The following is a 19,383-nucleotide window of genomic DNA, read 5'->3' on the forward strand; positions in this document are numbered from 1 at the left end:
GGGGGGCCTCAGAGGGTTGGAGTGCGGGGGTGAGGGCTGCGGGGTGGGGCCAGGAATGAGGGGTTCAGGTTGTGGGAGAGGGCTCTGGGCTGGGAGTTGGGGTTCAGGGCTGGGGATGAGGAGTTTGGGGTGCAGAAAGGGATTAGAGGTTTGGGGGTCCTCAGGGCTAGGACAGGGTGCGGGAGAGGGACAGGGCTCTGGGATGGTTGTGCAGGCTCTAGGGTGGGGCTGGGGATGAGGAGTTTGGGGTGCAGGAAGGGGTTCCAGGTTTGGGGGGGCTCAGGGCTGGGGCACAGACTTACCTCCGGTGGCTCCCAGTCAGCAGTGCAGCCGGGGTGCAGAGGCAGGCTTCCAGCCTGTCCTGGCACCGTGGAGCGTGCTGCACCCCAGAAACACCCAGCAGCAGGTCCAACTCCTAGGCAGAGGCACGCAAGCAGCTCCACGCAACTCTCGCCCGCAGATACTGCCTCCCCTCAGCTCCCATTGGCTGGTTTCCGGCTAACAGGAGTGCGGAGCTGGTGCTTGGGGTAGGGGCAGTGCGCGGAGCCCCATGGCCCCCCGTGCTTAGAAGCCAGACCTGCTGCTGGCTGCTTCTGGGGCACAGCACGGTGTTGGAAAAGGTAGGCACTAGCCTGCCTTAGCTGGGCAGCATCGTCGACGGTACTTTTAACGCCCCGGTCAGCGGTGCTGACCGGAGCAAGGTAACCTAGTGCCTTATGTGCCGCGACCCAGTACTGGGTCACAACCCCCGGTTTGAAAAACACTGTACTAGAATGCTTCCAAATGATACCATAATAATCCTCTTCTAGTCACATAAGGTATATTAGGCTTTGGCTATACTAGCACTTTTGTCGGTAAAAATTTTATCAGTCAGGGATGTGGAAAAAAACCCCCCACCTCCCTGACAGAAATAAGCTTCAGTGCCATGTCGCAGGAGAAGCTCTTGGTGTAGTTACTGCCGCTCATTAGGAATGTTTTAATTAGCTCTCCCTCTGGCATAGAACGGCTACTCGGGAGACCTTATAGTGACACAACTGCAGTGGTACAGCTGTAAGGACTGTAGTGTTGACATAGCCTTAGACTCCCCTAATGACTTAAGAAGTGGGGATGAGATGAGGAAATTAGACAAGGAAGCCAATAAATTTTTCTCTTGCTGTGTCATTTCTACCTTAAATGCTACAAATGAAAAATTAGCCACTCAATACTGAGTACAGTAACTCTTCACTTAACGTTGTAGTTATGTTACTGAAAAATGCAACTTTAAGCGAAACTATGTTAAGCGAATCCAATTTCCCCATAAGAATTAATGTAAATGAGGGGGTTCGGTTCCAGGGAAATTTTTTTCACCAGATAAAAGACGATGTGTGTGTGTGTGTGTGTACACATACACGCACACACACAGTATAAATTTTAAACAAACAATTTAATACTGGTACACAGTGATGATGATTGTGAAGCTTGTTTGAGGTGGAGGAGTCAGAGGGTGGGATATTTTCCAGGGAATGCCTTACTGCTAAATGATGAACTAGCAATTGGCTGAGCCCTCAAGGGTTAACTCTCTCACTCTACAAGGCAGCAGGAAAGGAGGGAGGGCAGACAGAGACACACACGGTGTGTGTGTGTGTGGCACATTTCCCCTTTAAGTATGAAGAGTGGTGTCAGAAGTACACTGCCATGTTAATTAGATCAGCAAGCTGAGACCGGACTGCAGCTTCCTGGAAGCTCCCTCTGTCGTGTGTCCCCCCTGCTCTATGGAAGATGGGGTAAGCGGGGTGCAGGAGCAGGGGGACACCCTGACATTAGCCCCCCCTCCACACACACAGCAAGCAGGAGTCTCAGCTCCAAAGCAGAGAGCAGGAGCAGCACATGGCAGTGGGGGGAGGGACAGCTGCAACTGCTAGCCTGCTGGGAAGCTGCTGCACAGGGAACTTAGGGGAGCTGATGGGGGGCTGCCAGTTCACCCTGGTGCCAACCACCCACCAGCTAGCTCCACCAGGCTGCTCTTCCTGCAAGCAGTGGACAAAGCAGGCGGCTGCCAAACAACGTTAGAAGGGAGCATTGCACTAACTTTAAACAAGCATGTTCCCTAATTGATCAGCAACAAAACAACGTTAACTGGGACGACTTTAAGTGAGGAGTTACTGTTCAAGTATTTGCCCCTGTCAAGTCCTAAACAAAATGGAAAATAGCTTTCTTCCAATTCCCATCCATCTGGCTTGTATCTCTCCAAGTAATCCAACTTCTCAGTTTCAAAACACTAGTATACTACAGCTGTGAGTGACTTGCTAGCTTAGTTATAGCAATATTAGTTGCACTGGGTAATTTGTGCTCTTTCCAGTGAAAATCATGACTGTCAATATACAGTAGCTGCAAACCAGCCACACAGAACATACCAAGGCACTCAAAATTGAAAAAAAATCTTGTAAGTACAATGAGTGACATTTCTTCATGATAGTTAATACAACAATCTTTAGAAATTAGTGTGGTATGCATTGGGAGGGCTGTGATTATGTAGCTAGATACAACAGCCATTATGCACCATATAATACCTCCAACAGGCTTGAATGATGCAGCCATTGTTACTAACAAGAAAAACTGGGCAGAACACCAGGATTACTTTCTAAGGCTACGTCTAAACTACTGCAGTAAGTCGACCTATTCTACCCAATTCCAGCTATGTGAATAACATAGCTGAAGTCGACGTAGCTTAGGTTGAGTTACCATGGGGTCTGTACCGTGGGGGGTCAACGGGAGAAACTCTCCCATTGACTTACCTTACTCTTCTCGTTGGGGATAGAATACAGGGGTCAACTGGAGAGCGATCTGCTGTCGATTTGGCGGGTCTTCACTAGACCTGCTAAATTGATCGCCGGTGGATCAATCTCAGAGCGTTGATCCTGGCTGTTGTGTAGATGTAGCCTAAGCTTAAGAAAAGTCTCCCTTTCAGCAAACGAATGAAGTTTCAATTTTCTCAGACCCTATCACCTCAGAATCTGATACAAAAAAATAAAATTTTAAGCTGGCTCCAGGTATAACCAACTTGTAGAAACCCTACAAACTCTCCCCCTGATCAGCAGCTAAGATTGCTCTCTGAACCTGGTTGGTGCTTGCTTCTGTTCCCCCACCTTTCATATCAACCTCTGACTAATAAGGATCTGGTAAACGTTGAGCCCCAGAATACACTATCATATCCAGCTAAAGTTACAGGAAGGATTTATGGTAGGTAGGAAATGTAATTCCCCAAGTCAGACTCTGGACATGACACTGGAGTTAACACCATATTCTTGCGAGAACGGCCATGATATCTTTATAATCATCAAGTTGTCGGAACCTTTGGTTAGGTTTTACATCAGTTCTGAATGATGGTAGCCCAGTGCCCTCAACTCCCTCTGGTATTTATTCATTACTGACTCAAAGACCATTACCTACTGAATCACCAGCACCAACTACTGCAGTACACTGGGTATCTCTGATCCAATTACTGACTTAATGTGCTCACTTGTAGCTTACGAGACAATAAACATAGTCAGGCTGACAATAATTGGACGAGAGACCTTCCAGGAAACCAGAGTGTTCCAAGAGCTGAAGCTGGTGGACCCAGCAGATGGCACTCTTCCTGCTGAGGTCAACACTGAACCAATGCCCAAACTTTAGGCAGTATGGTGAAGACTGAAAGAAGGGTGGCTGGTTTGAACAAAAACTATTTTACCAAATAGAGGCATTTGAAATGGCTTGACACTTATGTTATAGTAACAATGGATAGTGCCGGGAAATATTTGGTTAAAAGAAAATTGCAGTATATTTAGAAGATTAAAGGAAATAATTTTACATATTCAGTTGCCCCTAGAATCATGTACACTACAGAAGCTTAAGAAATTTAATATTTCGTGTGTGGTTCCAGACTAGCATTAAAGAGTGAAGGCAAATGCTTAGTGCACACTCAGGGAAGCACAGCACTGTTCCACACTGGTGGCAGCTGCCTTCAGAAGTGTGATGACAGACACATGAAATGGCCAGTATTTTATCTCCCAGCAGTGCAACACTGTCACAGGCATGGTACTGCCCTGGACAGCTTACTGCCACTGGAATTCAGTGTCAAACTATGAAAACATGTTTTACATGCATTTGTTTCTGAATTATCAAGCTTGTTTCCCCATTACTTTCCTTTGTAACACTACACTTACTTTTCACTGAAAGACACAAGACAACACTGAATGCTGCTAGATTTAAATGAGTTGAAAGGGTATGGAGAAGTTCATGCTGAAACTATCAGGTGTAGTACAATAGAGAAGAGATGCTCAAGTAATATCCATCTATCTGAAACATCAACACCCTCCATTTTCCCAATTTATCCATTTTACATCAAGTTTGAGAATTTAAAGAGTCAGGAAATTAAACAAGAATAGCAATGTTAATTGGGATACATTGCATACATGTTTCGAATAGCTGCAATGTTAAATTAAGTCTCTAGCTGTATTACTGAGTTATTTTTTTAAATATTTACATAAATATAAATTTAAAGTTAAGAATGTAGATTGCTTAAACAAAAAAAAAGCAATCAGTTAGGTGAGCTTATCTAACTAAATATTTCTGTACAGCACTGGTCTGCCCTGACCATGTCTGGAGCCTTCACTGGTCATCTTGCTTTCATAAATAAGGTATGGTTTGATTTAAGTCTATGTTATAACCAGATAACAGTATAAAGAGAGAGATTAATAAACTACAGGCAACGAACAGAAATTTATGAAAAAGCCTTTGTAGTTCATTCAAACAGTGATTGGCAGCAATTAAATTTGATTTTAGCAAGATTAAATTAAGCAAAGACCTTTCAGTGTAGAGTCATCAGAGGCATCAGGCTCAGTCCTGCTCCTAATGACACTAGTGTCAAAACTTCCATCAACTTCAGTGGGAGAGGACTGTGTTGCCTGAGAAACAGACAGACGCTCCTGGCATACATTAGTAATAGAAGATATTTCTGACATCTTTCAAAAGTTCGTTCACATTCTTTGTGATGGTGATTATTAAGGATATGATTATCACGGAGGTCATGGATTCCATGACTGTCCAGGACCTCTGTGACTTCTTCCGGAGTGGTCAGCCCATCTGAGCTGTGGCATGGCTGGAGCAGCTACCAGAAGTCAGCCCCTGGCAGTGCTCCAACTGTTAGTTCCCCCCTCCCCTTGGGGATTTTTAGTAAAAGTCAGGGACAGGCTTCTGTGATTTTTTTTTTTTTTTTTTATTGCCCGTGACCTGTCCCTGACTTTTTCTAAAAAATATCTGTGACAGAATCTTAATCTTAGTGATTACCTAATAGAAAATGTAGTTTGAAGGGGATGTAACAAAATGAAACTAAGTTTCAGCTTATAAAAGAGAAGTGTGAGGAGTGTCTACCCTTGCCGCTGAATATGAAAGGGTGAAACTGAGCACACTATTTCACTGGACTTGCATAAAAGGACAAACTTAGGTGGAGTCTGTGTGTCTGTTGCCCTCTGCTGGCTCAACTTGGTAAAAGTTTTTCATATGACAGTCTCAATTAAGAAAAGTAAATAATTTTCTTGCCTCAGTTTGCTCACTGTGCCCTCCTCCCCCCCAATCTATAAAGTAAGGAAAATTTATCTAAAAATCAATCATTTAGATAAATTTAGACTTTTCTAAAACATTATGAAAATAACTTTAGATTTATACTATAGGATATTTGGTTTATATGTTTTCATTTTATACACTGAAGAAAGAAGGAAAAGAATACACAAACAATGCTCAAACATGAGCAGTCAATGGGGGGGGGGGAAATCACTAGTGAGTGCTAATTTCCTCCCACAGATGACTTAATTTCAAGAAGAGGTACTATAGCCAACTTAAAATGATGTTTTTCAATACAGTAACTCCTCACTTAACGTTGTAGTTATGTTCCTGAAAAATGTGACTAAGTGAAACGATGTTAAGTGAATCCAGTTTCCCCATAAGAATTAATGTAAATAGGGGGGATTAGGTTCCAGGGAAATTTTTTTTTTGCCAGACAAAAGGCATTATATACATTTTAAACAAGCAATTTAATACAGGTACTGTACTATAGTTGGGAGGTGCCCCTGCCTTATCCTACACAGGCACAGCCCACTGGCACTGGAGATGAGGCAGGCAAGGAGGCTGAAGGCGCTGTAGGCTAGAAGCACGTTGCGCAGCAGCAGCAGCTTCCCCTACTATGCACGCACCAGGGGCGGGGGGCTCAACCCTCAACCCACCCACTCTCCCCCTTTCCCCCAAGTCCCTATCCTTGACCTGCCTCTTCTCCCCTCCCACCTCTTCCCCCCTTACTTCCCACGCTGCGTCCTCGCTCCTCCCCCCTCGCTCCTGCCCCCAAAACTTCGCAAGCCAGATGATTGCTGCGGGCAGGAGGCAGGGGAGGAGCGAGGACTCGGCGTGCAGGCTCCCCCTCCCTCCCCTGCCTCTGGAGTTTAATCTAGAGACTTGGAAAGAATATAGCATGTGCCACACTGTAAGGTGAGATGAGTGCCAGGGATCTCAGGAGTAACAGCACCCCAGAACAAATTTTGTGCCTTGGACTTTCCCACAGTGGAACTTCCTCCTGCCCCCGCAGAAAAAAAAATAATCTAGGTGGACTCAGCTGTTTGCTTTCTGTGCTGGCATGGAGACTGATTCTATTCTGAGGCTGGTCTACACTTAAAACTTATAATGGGACAGCTATGTCTGTCAGGAGGGTGAAAAAAGACATATCCCTGACCAACATAATGATGCCAATAAAAATCCCAGCATAGATGCAGCTATGCTGACTGAAGAGCACTTCTGTCTACATATTTCAGAGTAGCAGCCGTGTTAGTCTGTATCCACAAAAAGAACAGGAGTACTTGTGGCACCTTAGAGACTAACAAATTTATTAGAGCATAAGCTTTCGTGGGCTACAGCCCACTTCTTCGCATGCATATAGAATGGAACATATATTGAGGAGATATATATACACACACATACAGAGAGCATGAACAGGTGGGAGTTGTCTTACCAACTCTGAGAGGCCAATTAAGTAAGAGAAAAAAAACTTTTGAAGTGATAATCAAGATAGCCCAGTACAGACAGTTTGATAAGAAGTGTGAGAATACTTACAAGGGGAGATAGATTCAATGTTTGTAATGGCTCAGCCATTCCCAGTCCTTATTCAATCCTAAATTGATTGTATCTAGTTTGCATATCAATTCCAGCTCAGCAGTATCTCCTTGGAGTCTGTTTTTGAAGTTTTTCTGTTGTAAGATAGCCACCCGCAGGTCTGTCATTGAATGGCCAGACAGGTTAAAGTGTTCTCCCACTGGTTTTTGAGTATTATGATTCCTGATGTCAGATTTGTGTCCATTAATTCTTTTGCGTAGAGACTGTCTGGTTTGGCCAATGTACATGGCAGAGGGGCATTGCTGGCACATGATGGCATATATCACATTGGTAGGTGTGCAGGTGAACGAGCCCCTGATGGTATGGCTGATGTGATTAGGTCCTATGATGATGTCACTTGAATAGATATGTGGACAGAGTTGGCATCGGGCTTTGTTACAAGGATAGGTTCCTGGGTCAGTGTTTTTGTTCAGTGATGTGTGGTTGCTGATGAGTATTTGCTTTAGGTTGGGGGGTTGTCTGTAAGCGAGGACAGGTCTGTCTCCCAAGATCTGTGAGAGTGAGGAATCATCTTTCAGGATAGTTTGTAGATCTTTGATGATGCGCTGGAGAGGTTTTAGTTGGGGGCTGAAGGTGACAGCTAGTGGTGTTCTGTTATTTTCTTTGTTGGGCCTTTCTTGTAGGAGGTGACTTCTGGGTACTCGTCTGGCTCTGTCAATCTGTTTTTTCACTTCAGCAGGTGGGTATTGTAGTTTTAAGAATGCTTGATAGGACTGGGAATGGCTGAGCCATTACAAACATTGAATCTATCTCCCCTTGTAAGTATTCTCACACTTCTTATCAAACTGTCTGTACTGGGCTATCTTGATTATCACTTCAAAAGTTTTTTTTCCACTTACTTAATTGGCCTCTCAGAGTTGGTAAGACAACTCCCACCTGTTCATGCTCTCTGTATGTGTGCATATATATCTCCTCAATATATGTTCCATTCTATATGCATGCGAAGAAGTGGGCTGTAGCCCACGAAAGCTTATGCTCTAATAAATTTGTTAGTCTCTAAGGTGCCACAAGTATTCCTGTTCTTTCTGTCTACATAGATAACGTCACTTGGAGTGGTGGTGTTCCTACACCGGAAGAAAAACTGCTCCTTTTGGCATAGGCTGTCTCTACACTTGGGCGCTATGCCAGCATAGCTATGCTAACATAGTCTCTGTAGTGTAGACATAGGCCTTGGCTACACTTGGCAATTCACAGCGCTGCAGCGGTGCACTGGGGGGGAGGGGGGGGGGGGCGCGTTTTCACACCCCTGAGCGCAGCAAGTTGCAGCGCTGTACAGCGCCAGTGTAGCCAAGGCCATAGCCTAACTCTCTCCCTGCCTGATCCTGCAAAGGCTGGGAGTACTGAAGAAAGAGTACTCTGTTCCAGATAAGAGGAAAAACAAACAAATAGGTGGGTTTTCAATAAGCATCCCGGGAATGATTAATGCTTCACTTATTCTCTTTCCATACCCCTTTGAGAAGGGTCAAACACCACCACCAAAGCTCATTAAAAAAGTAAAATCAGCACTTAACAGATTAACCAAGACATTTCACAACTCAATTAACCTAATACTGTATTTACTCTTTGTACAACTTGCCCCGCAGAAGAAGCAAATGTACTTTAGTTTTGTTATTGTAATATACTCAAAGTTAGCTTTGAGCCATTCTAATAACGATGGGGTGAAAGTATACATTTGTGGGTACATTTATATACTTACTGTACATTTCTAGGTTTGGACCAGGCCATGCTGTGTGTCTCCTTCAATCCCAGCCGCAGACCATTCAGTGCACCAAATGCAGCCCCTAGTGAATCATAACACTAGCCATTACTTTATCAACAATACAGTAAATGGACAAACACATTAATTCCCAATCTTGTAAGTCTACAGACAAGAGTCAGGTAGCCATTGCATATGTAAATACATATACAGTCTGCAGGGGGGAAAAAACAAACAAAAAAAACTATAGGACAACATCTCTTCAGTTTTATTGTGTCTCATGTACTTGGGATTTAATACAGTAACATCAATCTTGCATTAAGATATACAGTAAATAGTCCCATATACCTGTCATACAACACCCTCCAATGGTAAAAAAGGCCAGCTCAAACCTTCCCCGAGTTTTGTTTGCTCCTGTAGGTAAGATAAACTCATCTGTATCCTGAAACAGAAGAAAAGGTAAGTGTTTATACATTTGTACTTTCCAAATAGGCATGGTTTCAGACACATCTCAAATTCTCTCTGTTGGCTTAACTATACTAAGGTTAAAAAACAAAAACACTTCCACATAAATGCTGCTGAACACCACAGAGGAAAAAAATCAGTAATACTCTTGCTTCTCACGAATTATGTTACAGAAAAGTATTCAGATGGAATAGATTAGTTACAAATTCTAAAAAAGGGATATTTTAAATATGCAAGTGGATGAGATTCTCTTCCTAAACTAGTATTTCCAGCTAACTCAATATGAAGTGAAAAAGTCAAGAAACTCAGTATGCATTCATTAATCATTTGTACGATGTTTATTACTTATGCCTCTGAAAGCACCTATGCATTCTCCGATTAAATGCATACCAACATAATACAGCGTTCATTTTCTTTTTCTACTACTTTTACAGTTACTATAAAGAATCCCTTAGACCAGTATAAGAGATCTATTCTGAGGATGCTAAGGGGCAAGGAATACAAAGCTATTGGTGGTTAAGCATTAAAAATGTGCAAAGAGTGATGCACAAAGAAATCCACAAGTCTTTCCACAGAGGTGTTTCTGATTATCTTTCCAGATGAATCTGCTGTACATCAATGGCAACCAATTGTAATGCCAAAATCAGGGCCTGCTCCAGGCACCAGCTTACCAAGCAGGTGCTTGGGGCGGCCACTTCGGAGAGGGGCGGCACATCCGGCTGTTCGGTGGCAATTCGGCGGACAGTCCCTCACTCCTGCTCGGAGCAAAGGACCTCCTGCCGAATTGCCGCCACAGATCGCGACTTTTTTGTTTTTGTTTTTTTGTTTGGCTGCTTGGGGCGGCCAAAACCCTGGAGCTGGCCCTGGCCAAAATGTGGGTGTAGGTAGGTCAATTACAGTGTTTGTTTGGCTTTATCATGCAGACCTGCCAAGGTGAGATGGAAGAAGAAAGCAACATGACAGCTGCTTCTCTGGAGCACGCACATCAATAATAAAAGAATTCAGAAGATAGATTTTTTTTATAATTTGTTATGCAGTTTACAAGTCTAGCACAATATCTACCCTATATCCAATTAACATTTGAAAAAGGAAAATTGTAGTTTCACAGTTCTGTATTTTTTGAGAGTCAATATTGCATCTTCCTTGGTAATTTATATTTTCCGTGGTAAGTTTTTCTTTAAGGTAGAAGTTTCCTTCTTCACTCTAGACACTAGATGTGGCATCTAACAGCTTCCACTTTTGTTCTCAACACATCAGATGTGGGAGAGCAAAGCAATCAACATCTGCATATTTTTTCTAGCAAACTCCTCCTTTGCCAAAGATAGATCATAAGGTGATTCTGGTTTGGAATTCACAATATTCCCTAACAGTGTGGCTGTAGCATTTGATATTAAATGTACTGTTTGTACAAAATCTATGGAAATTTTCTTTTGTCTTTTTCCAGCATTATGACTTGTCCGAAAGAAAATGTCTTGCTTGGTTCAAAGATATCTGTACTCCAGAAGTTTATTAATTTGTCAGTTAGTTCAATCAGAATGGGTAGACTTGGCAAAAAAACAAAAAACAAAAACAGACTTCAGGCCTGGTCCATGCATAAAATTGCACCAGTTCAACTAAAGATGTGACATTAAATTGATTTAGTTAAACCAGCGCCATTTTGTGATTGGACACTCTTACACTAATTTAAACTTTGTTTATATCCATTTAGCTTGCACCTGAAATGCATAGGTGCAAACTACACAGATAAACCAGACAAACTGCCGTAATCATCCACACATAATTGCACTGGGTAACTTAATCAGTTTAATGTCACACCTCTAGTTCAACTTCTCTGTATAGATTAGTCTCTGCTAAATCTTATGTCAGAAAGCAACATTAAAAAAAAACAACTATCTCCTTCCCCTGTCTATTCTGTTGGAATCCAAACAATTCTCAACTTCACTATTCCCTAAAATCACTGGGGACATTGGATGAAATTCTAGAAAATTCTGACAGTCATGTTATTGAGCGCACTATGAATTACAAAATGAAAGATAGCCACACCCATACACCATGACACCTAAATAGTATAAGTGTGTTTAAATTCATTTTTCCCTACTAATTTCTAAGAGTAGGCTCTCATTTCTTAAGCAATTAGGCATGTTAGCCATTATTAATTTGCCATACTGATATTGTAGAATATTTAACCAATTATCTTGAAATATAGTTTCAATAAACCTACCTGTAAGCTCAGAGGCTAGGCCCAGCCTACTGATTTTTAATATAATAATTCAGATGAAGAGGACATTTTTGGGCAGCAAGCTGCATCAGTTTGTGGCTGAATTAAGAATGGTCTAAAGAGGTAAGCAATATCCTGGCACTCAACTTTATAGTTTATAAACAAAGCATATTGTCTAGGTTTTCTACAATCTCAGATCATACTGCATTCACTTAATTTTTGTGGTATTTTAGCAAAGGCAGTCTCCATAATCCTTCAGTTTTAGTTCTGCGTTATAAGAACTGAAGAACAAAATGATACAAAAGAGTAGAGAAGATGCAGCGTGCTAGTTTGTCAAGATCATACTAGAAAATATCCCTTGTGTACTATTGCTGTAACAATGTTGTCCTGTAATCTCTTCCTGCAACAGCTCATAGTTAATCACATTTCAGTAAATAAAATATCTACAATGAAAGTGGAAAATTGACAAACTTTCAATCCATAGCAAAGTTAAGCTTTATTCAGAGCTTTTCAATTAATTTTTTTTAAACTGGTGCTGACCCAGTATCTATACTGACATGAAGTCAAAGGCATCCAAATTGCAGATGCCAAATAACCAATGCGCTCTCTGGGTTTTGAATTGTGATTTTTCCCTCCCTCTCCCCTTTTTGGCCATGTGAGGTGATGGTGTTTGTTTAGTGCAGTCGCTTAGATGCTACTTTTCTGAGATTTCCAAATGTTCATTCTGCTCTCAGCATAAATATTTTAGTAAAAATCTTTTATTTTGCTGCAGTTTAGATGTTTTAACTTTGCTTTCTGAATATCTAAATGAAGTATGGTCTTTTACTTCAGAGTTAGGGTAGGCTAGCTTCTACTTGTGACAAAGTGGGAATCTTCTATATTTTTATTAATCCTATGTGTATCTCGGTTTCCCCTATATTGTGCTGGCTACCCAGTGGTGGAAAGAGGACTGTTTGCTCTCAGTGCAGGCTAAGGCCGTGGCTACACTCGAAACTTCAAAGCGCTGCGGCGGGTGCGCTCCCACAGCTGCGCTTTGAAGTGCGAGTGTGGTCGCGCGCCAGTGCTTGGAGAGAGCTCTCCCAGCACTGCAGGTACTCCACCTCCACGAGGGGATTAGTTTACAGCCCAGCGCTGGGGCACTGTTTACACTGGCGCTTTACAGCGCTGTAACTTGCTGCGCTCAGAGGGGTGTTTTTTCACACCCCTGAGCAAGAAAGTTGCAGCGCTGTAAAGCGCCAGTGTAGCCATAGCCTAAGAGATGGGTATGAATATGCCTACCTGTCTGAGGGCTGGTCTACACTAGGGGGGGGATCGATCCAAGATACGCAACTTCAGCTACGCGAATAGCGTAGCTGAAGTCGAAGTATCTTGGATCGAATTATCTGGGGTCCACACGGCGCGGGATCGACGGCCGTGGCTCCCCCGTTGACTGCGCTACCGCTGCTCACTTTGGTGGAGTTCCGGAGTCAACGGTGAGCGCGTTCGGGGATCGATATATCGCGTCTTAACGAGACGCGATATATCGATCCCAGATAAATCGATTGCTACCCGCCAATACGGCGGGTAGTGAAGATGTACCCTGAGTTTGAATGGATCATTTAAAAAAAGATTGGTCAGGCAGACCCTTTATCAATAGAGAATCTGGAAAGACAATGGCAAAGCCAAATCACCAGGATGTTAACACCTAGCAACCAATGACCCAGAGGGAAATGGATCTTCCCACCTCTCAACAGGAAAGCTGAGCAGAATCCCCCATCTTGAGAACAAAGGACCGAGAAGGTGTGAAGTGAGAGGATAAGAGCTAGCTGCTGGAAGGAGTCTGGGCTCTCACCTGGGAACAGATCAAGGTCAGACAGAGAGAGAGAGAGAGACAGAGGGCTAGTCTAAACTGGCAACGCTAAAGCGCTGCTGCAGCAGAGCGCTGGGAGACAGCTCTCCCAGTGCTCTAAAAAACCCACCTCCACAAGGGGCATAGTTCCCAGCACTGGTGCACTGTCTACACTAGTGCTTTACAGTGCTGAAACGTGCTGTACTCAGGGGCGTGTTTTTTCACACCCCGAGCGAGAAAGTTGCAGCCCTGTAAATCGCCAGTGCAGACAAGCCCAGAGTCTGAACATGGGGCTCACTATGCCCCCTGCCTTCACTAGCAGGACCAAGTACTGATTGCCCCAGATCCCTAAGTGGCCCCCTCAAGGATTGAACTCACAACCCTGGGTTTAGCAGGCCAATGCTCAAACCACTGAGCTATCCCTCCCCCCTCCCTAAGGGCTTCCTATGCTGTGTTCCAGTTGACTAATAAACCCTACTGCTTTGACAATGCCATTTGAGGGTCACTGCAGATGCTTGGTGAGGTGTGTTAATCCCTGAATATACAAGTCTCTACCAGGAGTCTATCGCAGTTGGATTTGCTGAACAGAGCTCACAGCGTGAAACATGAGTGCTGGAGCCACAGATGTTCAGTCTTAGGAGGTGGTGAGGCCCGGTGGCTTACTCTGAAGGAAGAATGAGTCTCCTTGGGGGGTCTGGCATACTGAAGGGATTCCTCCAAGAGACTGTTCCAAAGCTGGGGGCATAGCACCAATCCAGTGGATTCATGATGCTACTCTCTCAATTAATATTGTTTGTTATATCAAAGCAACATTTGTTGAGAACTAAGGAAGTCAGTGTAGAATCCTTACTTTTCAAGGGAAAGGGGAGAGAAGAGGACATCTGAAGAAAACATTTCTTCCTTCTTTGCTGAATCTTTGCATCAACACTTTGAATTGAGTTTTCTGAAGTGAGTTTCTGCAACACAATATGGACTGATAACTACTCCTGAGGGCATTCTGCACCAAAAAATTAAAACTTATGCACCAAAAAAATAAATATGCGCAAAAATTTAAAATTCTGCAAATTTTATTTGTCAAATAAATGTGGAGGCTCCAGCATAGCATTGGGGAGCACAGGCTACTAGCTGCATAGAGGTGGGAGATCACTCTGCAGCTTCCCCCTCCCCAGACACTGGCTCAGCGGTGAGGCTGCACCCAACCCTGACACAGTGCAAGGACCGGGCCTGCCCCAGAAACACCCCAGGGCCCTGCCCCTCTGTGCCAGGTGCACCAGGTGTGAGCAGGCAGGATCCAAGTGTGGAGGGACTTAGTGTAGGGAGGGATCCACGTGTGGGTTGAAAGGGTTCTGTGTGGGGCAATCTGGATGTAGGTGGCTCAGTGGGGGATCCAGGTGCACAGGGGCGTACGGGGGGGTGGGGGGTTCTGGGTGCAATGGTAAAGGGTCGCTGCAGGGGGGTCCAGGTGAAGGTGGTTGGGGCTCAGCGGGGGGGTCTGGGTGTAGAGGGTTCAGTGGGGGGGCCCAAATGCTGGGGGAGTGGGACTCAGTGGGGTGGGGATCCAGGTACAGCTGTTTGGGGCTCAGTGGGGTGGGGATCCCGGTGCAGGTGGCTCGTAGAGGTGGTGCAGGGGGACTGGGGCTCTGCAGAGAGGTTCTGGGTGCAGTGAGGCTTGGCAGGAGAATCTAGGTAGGAGAGGGTCTGGATGCATGGGGGCTAGGCGGATGGGGGAGCAGCTCCCCATACAGTGATCCCTCCCCCTGCAGCTGAGGAGCAATGGGTGCAGGGAAGAGGGAGTTTTCAGAGCTTCCTGCAGCCTGGGGAGAAATCTGGGGGTGGGTCTGACCCTGCCCTGGATGCTGTGCAGGGGAAGAGGAATTCCCATCCTCCCCAGTCCAGCCAGGACTAGCAGTTGAGCCCAGGGCAGGGTAGGAGCCACCAGCCGGGTCTTCCCCAGTCCCAACCCCTGCCCCACAGTGATTTACCTCTCTGCCAGCTGCCCTGGGCACCCAAAACATACTGCTGGGGAGAGTCGCATGACCGCTCTTGTGGCTTCCCTGTCAAAGTAATTTTTCTGCGGGGAAGCAAGGAAATATGTAGGGGACATGAATTCTGCGCATCCACAGTGGCGCAGAATTCCCCCAGGAGCAGATAACCAAGGCAAATCTGCCAGTCGTGGGCCTGGCAGTAGGTGTAAAGGCTTCTAGGATTTTCCAAATTCAAGATGACTGACTACCCCAGATATGTCGATATAACAGATGAAGAGGAAGTAAGAAGTCAAGTACTATTTCTATTGGTTTATACACTACAGGTTTTTACTTTTAAATAAAATCTTTGAATAGAATACAAGTGTTGTTTTCTCTTACTTAAATTAAGTTTGATTCACCACTGAGGTTACAGAACATTTATTGTGTGCCTCCTGAAACCTTTGCAATTCCCAAACTCACTGAATGGAAGCTCTTTTGAAGAGAGTTGTTACTTTTGCTATCTTAAGAGTGAGCACGTGTTAACACTCATGCAAAATAAAAGACTGGTGCTAGATCAGAAGAGTAACACATACTGCTGTACTTGTTTAGCCAAACAGATTTCCTTAAGTAGCAGTTCCCTCCCCTGACCCAGCAAAGCTCCTAGCTATTTTAGATGTGACAAAGTGTCTTTATTAAGATCATACTACAAGCTATTTGTACTAAACATCTGTTCAAAATTGAGGACATAAAGACGCAGCTATCTTCTTTGGGATATTTTTGCCATATTGAATACAACTGGGTGAAACTGGGAAGCAAATGAGGTTTTCTGTAATTGTTTAGTTTGATTTTATCTTCTGATGGTCTACAGAATTTGCATATTACCTAAATCTCGGGCAGATTAAATATAATAGCGAAGCTGGGAACGGGCAACAGGGGATGGATCGCTTGATGATGATTACCTGTTCTGTTCATTCCCTCTGAACCACCTGGCATTGGCTACTGTCCAAAGACAGGATACTGGGCTTAATGGACCTTTGGTCTGACCCAGTATGGCCATTCTTATGTTAACTTTCTGCAAGATTAATTTTGCAGACAATTTTTAGTTTAAAAATAATCCTGCTTTCTTAAAGCTATATTTAATTTAGTAATATTAGTGGTTTTAGTTGAGAAGTATGTTGTACTCAGATGAGCATTTTGAGGTGACATCAAGTCTACACTGCCCTTGTACACTAAAATATTTGGATATTCCCAAAACATTTTTCTTATAAACACTATTGTTTCATAAGTCAGCTGTGAGTTATTTTATAAGGGATACTTTTAAACTAAACTAATTCTGATGTAGGTGCTCTCTCCTCTTGGGTGTAGGATCCAGCAAAGGGCAATGATTAAGTGTAGTATCAGTTTCACAACTGATACATCCCTTGTGGGGTACTAGATCTTGACCTGGAAGGAAGCATGACTTAAGATTCTAGAAATTCCATTTCTAATTTGGACTAATTCACACTCTGTCCCTAAACTGGATTTCTCCTCTCAGGCACTATGACATCAAGAAGTTGTACTAAGTACTGTGCTGAAACGCAGTTCTCAGACTTCAAGTGATCAATAGTATAAAATTTGTATGGAACCATATTAAGTTTTAAGTTTTCTGCTTAGTTCAATTTGTCGCTGATACAGAAGAGAAAAATCAGACCTCTTTACTTTAGGAAAAGCAGCTCTGCACAAGGGAAACAGTGACTCATTTAAGATAACTGACTTAATAGGATCAAAATAGAAACATGCTTCTTACCTGTATTAAATATCTGGGATCCACATTTAAATAAGGAGACAAAGGGCTCATTCCAGTTACTGAATGAGGAAGAAAAAGAACTTTGTTACTGAAATCAGTATGAGCAATATCTCCAAGACTGAGGCAGAAACGGTGATGGGAAGATGGTTGAGGAAAGAGGGTAGTAGTTATTTTGATCCGGTCATTTAAAATCCATGTTTCAGTTAATTAAAACTGTCATCACTATTATTTGATCTCTCTAGTACATACACATTTCTACAGTAATAATATACTGCATGACATGGAGGAGACAAACACCATGATCAAGGAAGTGGTTGTTGGGAAACCTGGGTTCTATTCTCTACTCCACCACTGACATACGGTGTGACCTTAGAAAGTCACTTAACTTCTGCCTCCATTTCCCCATCTGTGAAATGGGATGATGATACTTACCTACCTTTGTAAACATTTTTGTAAATCAATTTATCTATAGACAGACTGGTACAAGTTGTATAGATTATTCTTAAGTGCAAACATTACACATTTATTTTATTCTTTAAATCTACAGCCAGGCTGAGATGGGCAGGATGATATTTTGTCCAAAAATCAACCTGTGGACTCCCTAAAATAAGTAATTAAAAGTTTACTATAGAGCCAATTGCTTAAGTCATAGTTAACTGTCAAATTCATTCAACTATATATAAAGTCTTGTATAGGTCAGCTCAAACTGAAATTTTTCTTAAACTAAGAAAGTGATCTGCTTATCACTCCCAGCAAGGATGTGATCACTTTCATGTTTCTGTGCCAAAAGCAGCTTGTATGAATAAATACTGGCCACCCGCTCAGGCACCATGCTAGTAATAGCGGATGGAAACACTGAGAGATAGTCAAAGTGGCCAGGGCCTCAGCTCATACCCTCGATTGCGTGCCGGCTCTTGACGCCCCCCCCTACACAGGCACTGGCTCCTCTGCGATTGCACAAGGCTCGGATTCCGCAGAGGGCCGCTCACCCCGCCCGGTACCCGTGCAACCCGCGTGACTGGTGCTAGCTGCTTCTCAGGGCTCGAGTCAGTTTCAGGTACCGGTGCGGGCGGCCCCCCGCGGGAGGGTTACTGCGGATGTTCTCGCGGTTACTGCACCGCCAGCTTCCCCATTTCCCCCTTACTAGAGTCCTCCTCTATCCCCGCCCGCGTGCCCCGGTTCTGCCCCGTGGCCTCGAGTCCCGCCCGTCCCCGGGGATATAAGAGCTCCGCTGGGCGCACGGGCTGCGGGAGCCCCCGGCCGAGCGTGGCGGGAAGGGCAGGAGGCCGGGCCCGGCCGGCGGATACTCACACGGCACCCCGGCCAGGTCCGCGTGGGAATAGCCCGGGCCCCCGGCTCCTCCAGCACCGAACAGGCCGCCGAGGCCTGAGCCCTTCGAGTTGCCACCGCCGCCCTCCATGTAGCCGCCTTTGGACAGGGCCTGGCCCTGACCGAGTCAACGAACAACCTCCCCGGCGCCCCCTCCCTCGCCCGCTGCTACTGCTGCCGTAAAGCGAGTACTTAGCGCCGCAGCTTTCACGTCTCCTGTTCCGCTTTACGACGGACAGGGACATGTTGCTTTACGGCCCAAGGAGGCGGGGCGACGGAGGAACTGTTGCTATGGGGAGAGGGGGAGACATTTTGAGGTGTGTGGCCGCGGCCCCTGCTCCCCCATTGGCCTGAGTCCAGCCCCCGTGTGGGTCCCTGTTCCTTGTCCGCTCCCTGCTCCCGGAAGGTTTGGGGTGCGGGAGAGCCGGGCGAGCTGCTCTCGCCCCCCCACGCGCCTTCAGCAGCAGGAGGATGTGGAGGGGAAGGACCCCTGCCGTCTCTCCTTTGGGGGCTGCCTCTCCTCCCTGGTGAGCCCAGCGCCGCAGCGCGTTTGGGGTGCGCGGAGCGGGGGGTCTCCTAAGCATGAGTGCAGGGGCTGAGTGTGAAACCCCCAGGAAGAGAGTCAGGTTGGGCCCCCCCGCCTCCCCCAGCCGCGGCTCGGAGGAAGAGCAGCCCCCTTCCTTGGACAGAAAAGGGACACTGCAGCCTCCGCCTCCTCCCCCTCCCCCACGGGAACGAGGGCCCAGAAGCAGCGGTAGTAGTCAAAGCTTGGCAGCCACGGTGGGGAACAAAGGTTTGTGCCACCCGCCTCCTTTTAACCTTCTTCTGTGTATCTCTTTCTGTGGCTGTTTTTCGTCTCCTGTTTGACTTGGTGTGGGGGGAGAAGCCTTTCCCTGTATGTGTGTGTAACTGTGATTTCCC

At 45.1% G+C, this 19,383-nt stretch overlaps 2 protein-coding genes and 1 non-coding gene across 3 annotated transcripts in view; 1 reads left to right on the forward strand and 2 right to left on the reverse strand.

Moving 5' to 3' along the window:
- Positions 1 to 18,592, reverse strand: part of TIMM23B (translocase of inner mitochondrial membrane 23 homolog B) — a 40,351-nt gene extending 21,759 nt beyond the window's left edge. Inside the window, exons 1-4 of the mRNA XM_065408606.1 lie at positions 18,445 to 18,592; positions 17,134 to 17,192; positions 9,221 to 9,314; positions 8,873 to 8,957 (exon numbers count right to left, since the gene is read on the reverse strand). Coding sequence (XP_065264678.1) covers positions 8,873 to 8,957; positions 9,221 to 9,314; positions 17,134 to 17,192; positions 18,445 to 18,553 — 347 coding nt within the window. The 5' untranslated portion in view covers positions 18,554 to 18,592. The remainder of the gene's footprint in view (positions 1 to 8,872; positions 8,958 to 9,220; positions 9,315 to 17,133; positions 17,193 to 18,444) is intronic.
- LOC135882009 (small nucleolar RNA SNORA74) lies at positions 3,887 to 4,087 on the reverse strand. Its single transcript, XR_010561567.1, has one exon. It is a non-coding gene; the product is annotated as a small nucleolar RNA SNORA74 (small nucleolar RNA).
- A 452-nt stretch (positions 18,593 to 19,044) lies between the features above and the next one.
- The window catches only part of PARG (poly(ADP-ribose) glycohydrolase), a 126,307-nt gene continuing 125,968 nt past the window's right edge, over positions 19,045 to 19,383 (forward strand). The window contains exon 1 of the mRNA XM_065407576.1: positions 19,045 to 19,255. Coding sequence (XP_065263648.1) covers positions 19,045 to 19,255 — 211 coding nt within the window. The remainder of the gene's footprint in view (positions 19,256 to 19,383) is intronic.

This window comes from Emys orbicularis, chromosome 7 (genome assembly GCF_028017835.1).
Source record: "Emys orbicularis isolate rEmyOrb1 chromosome 7, rEmyOrb1.hap1, whole genome shotgun sequence".
NCBI lineage: Eukaryota > Metazoa > Chordata > Testudines > Emydidae > Emys > Emys orbicularis.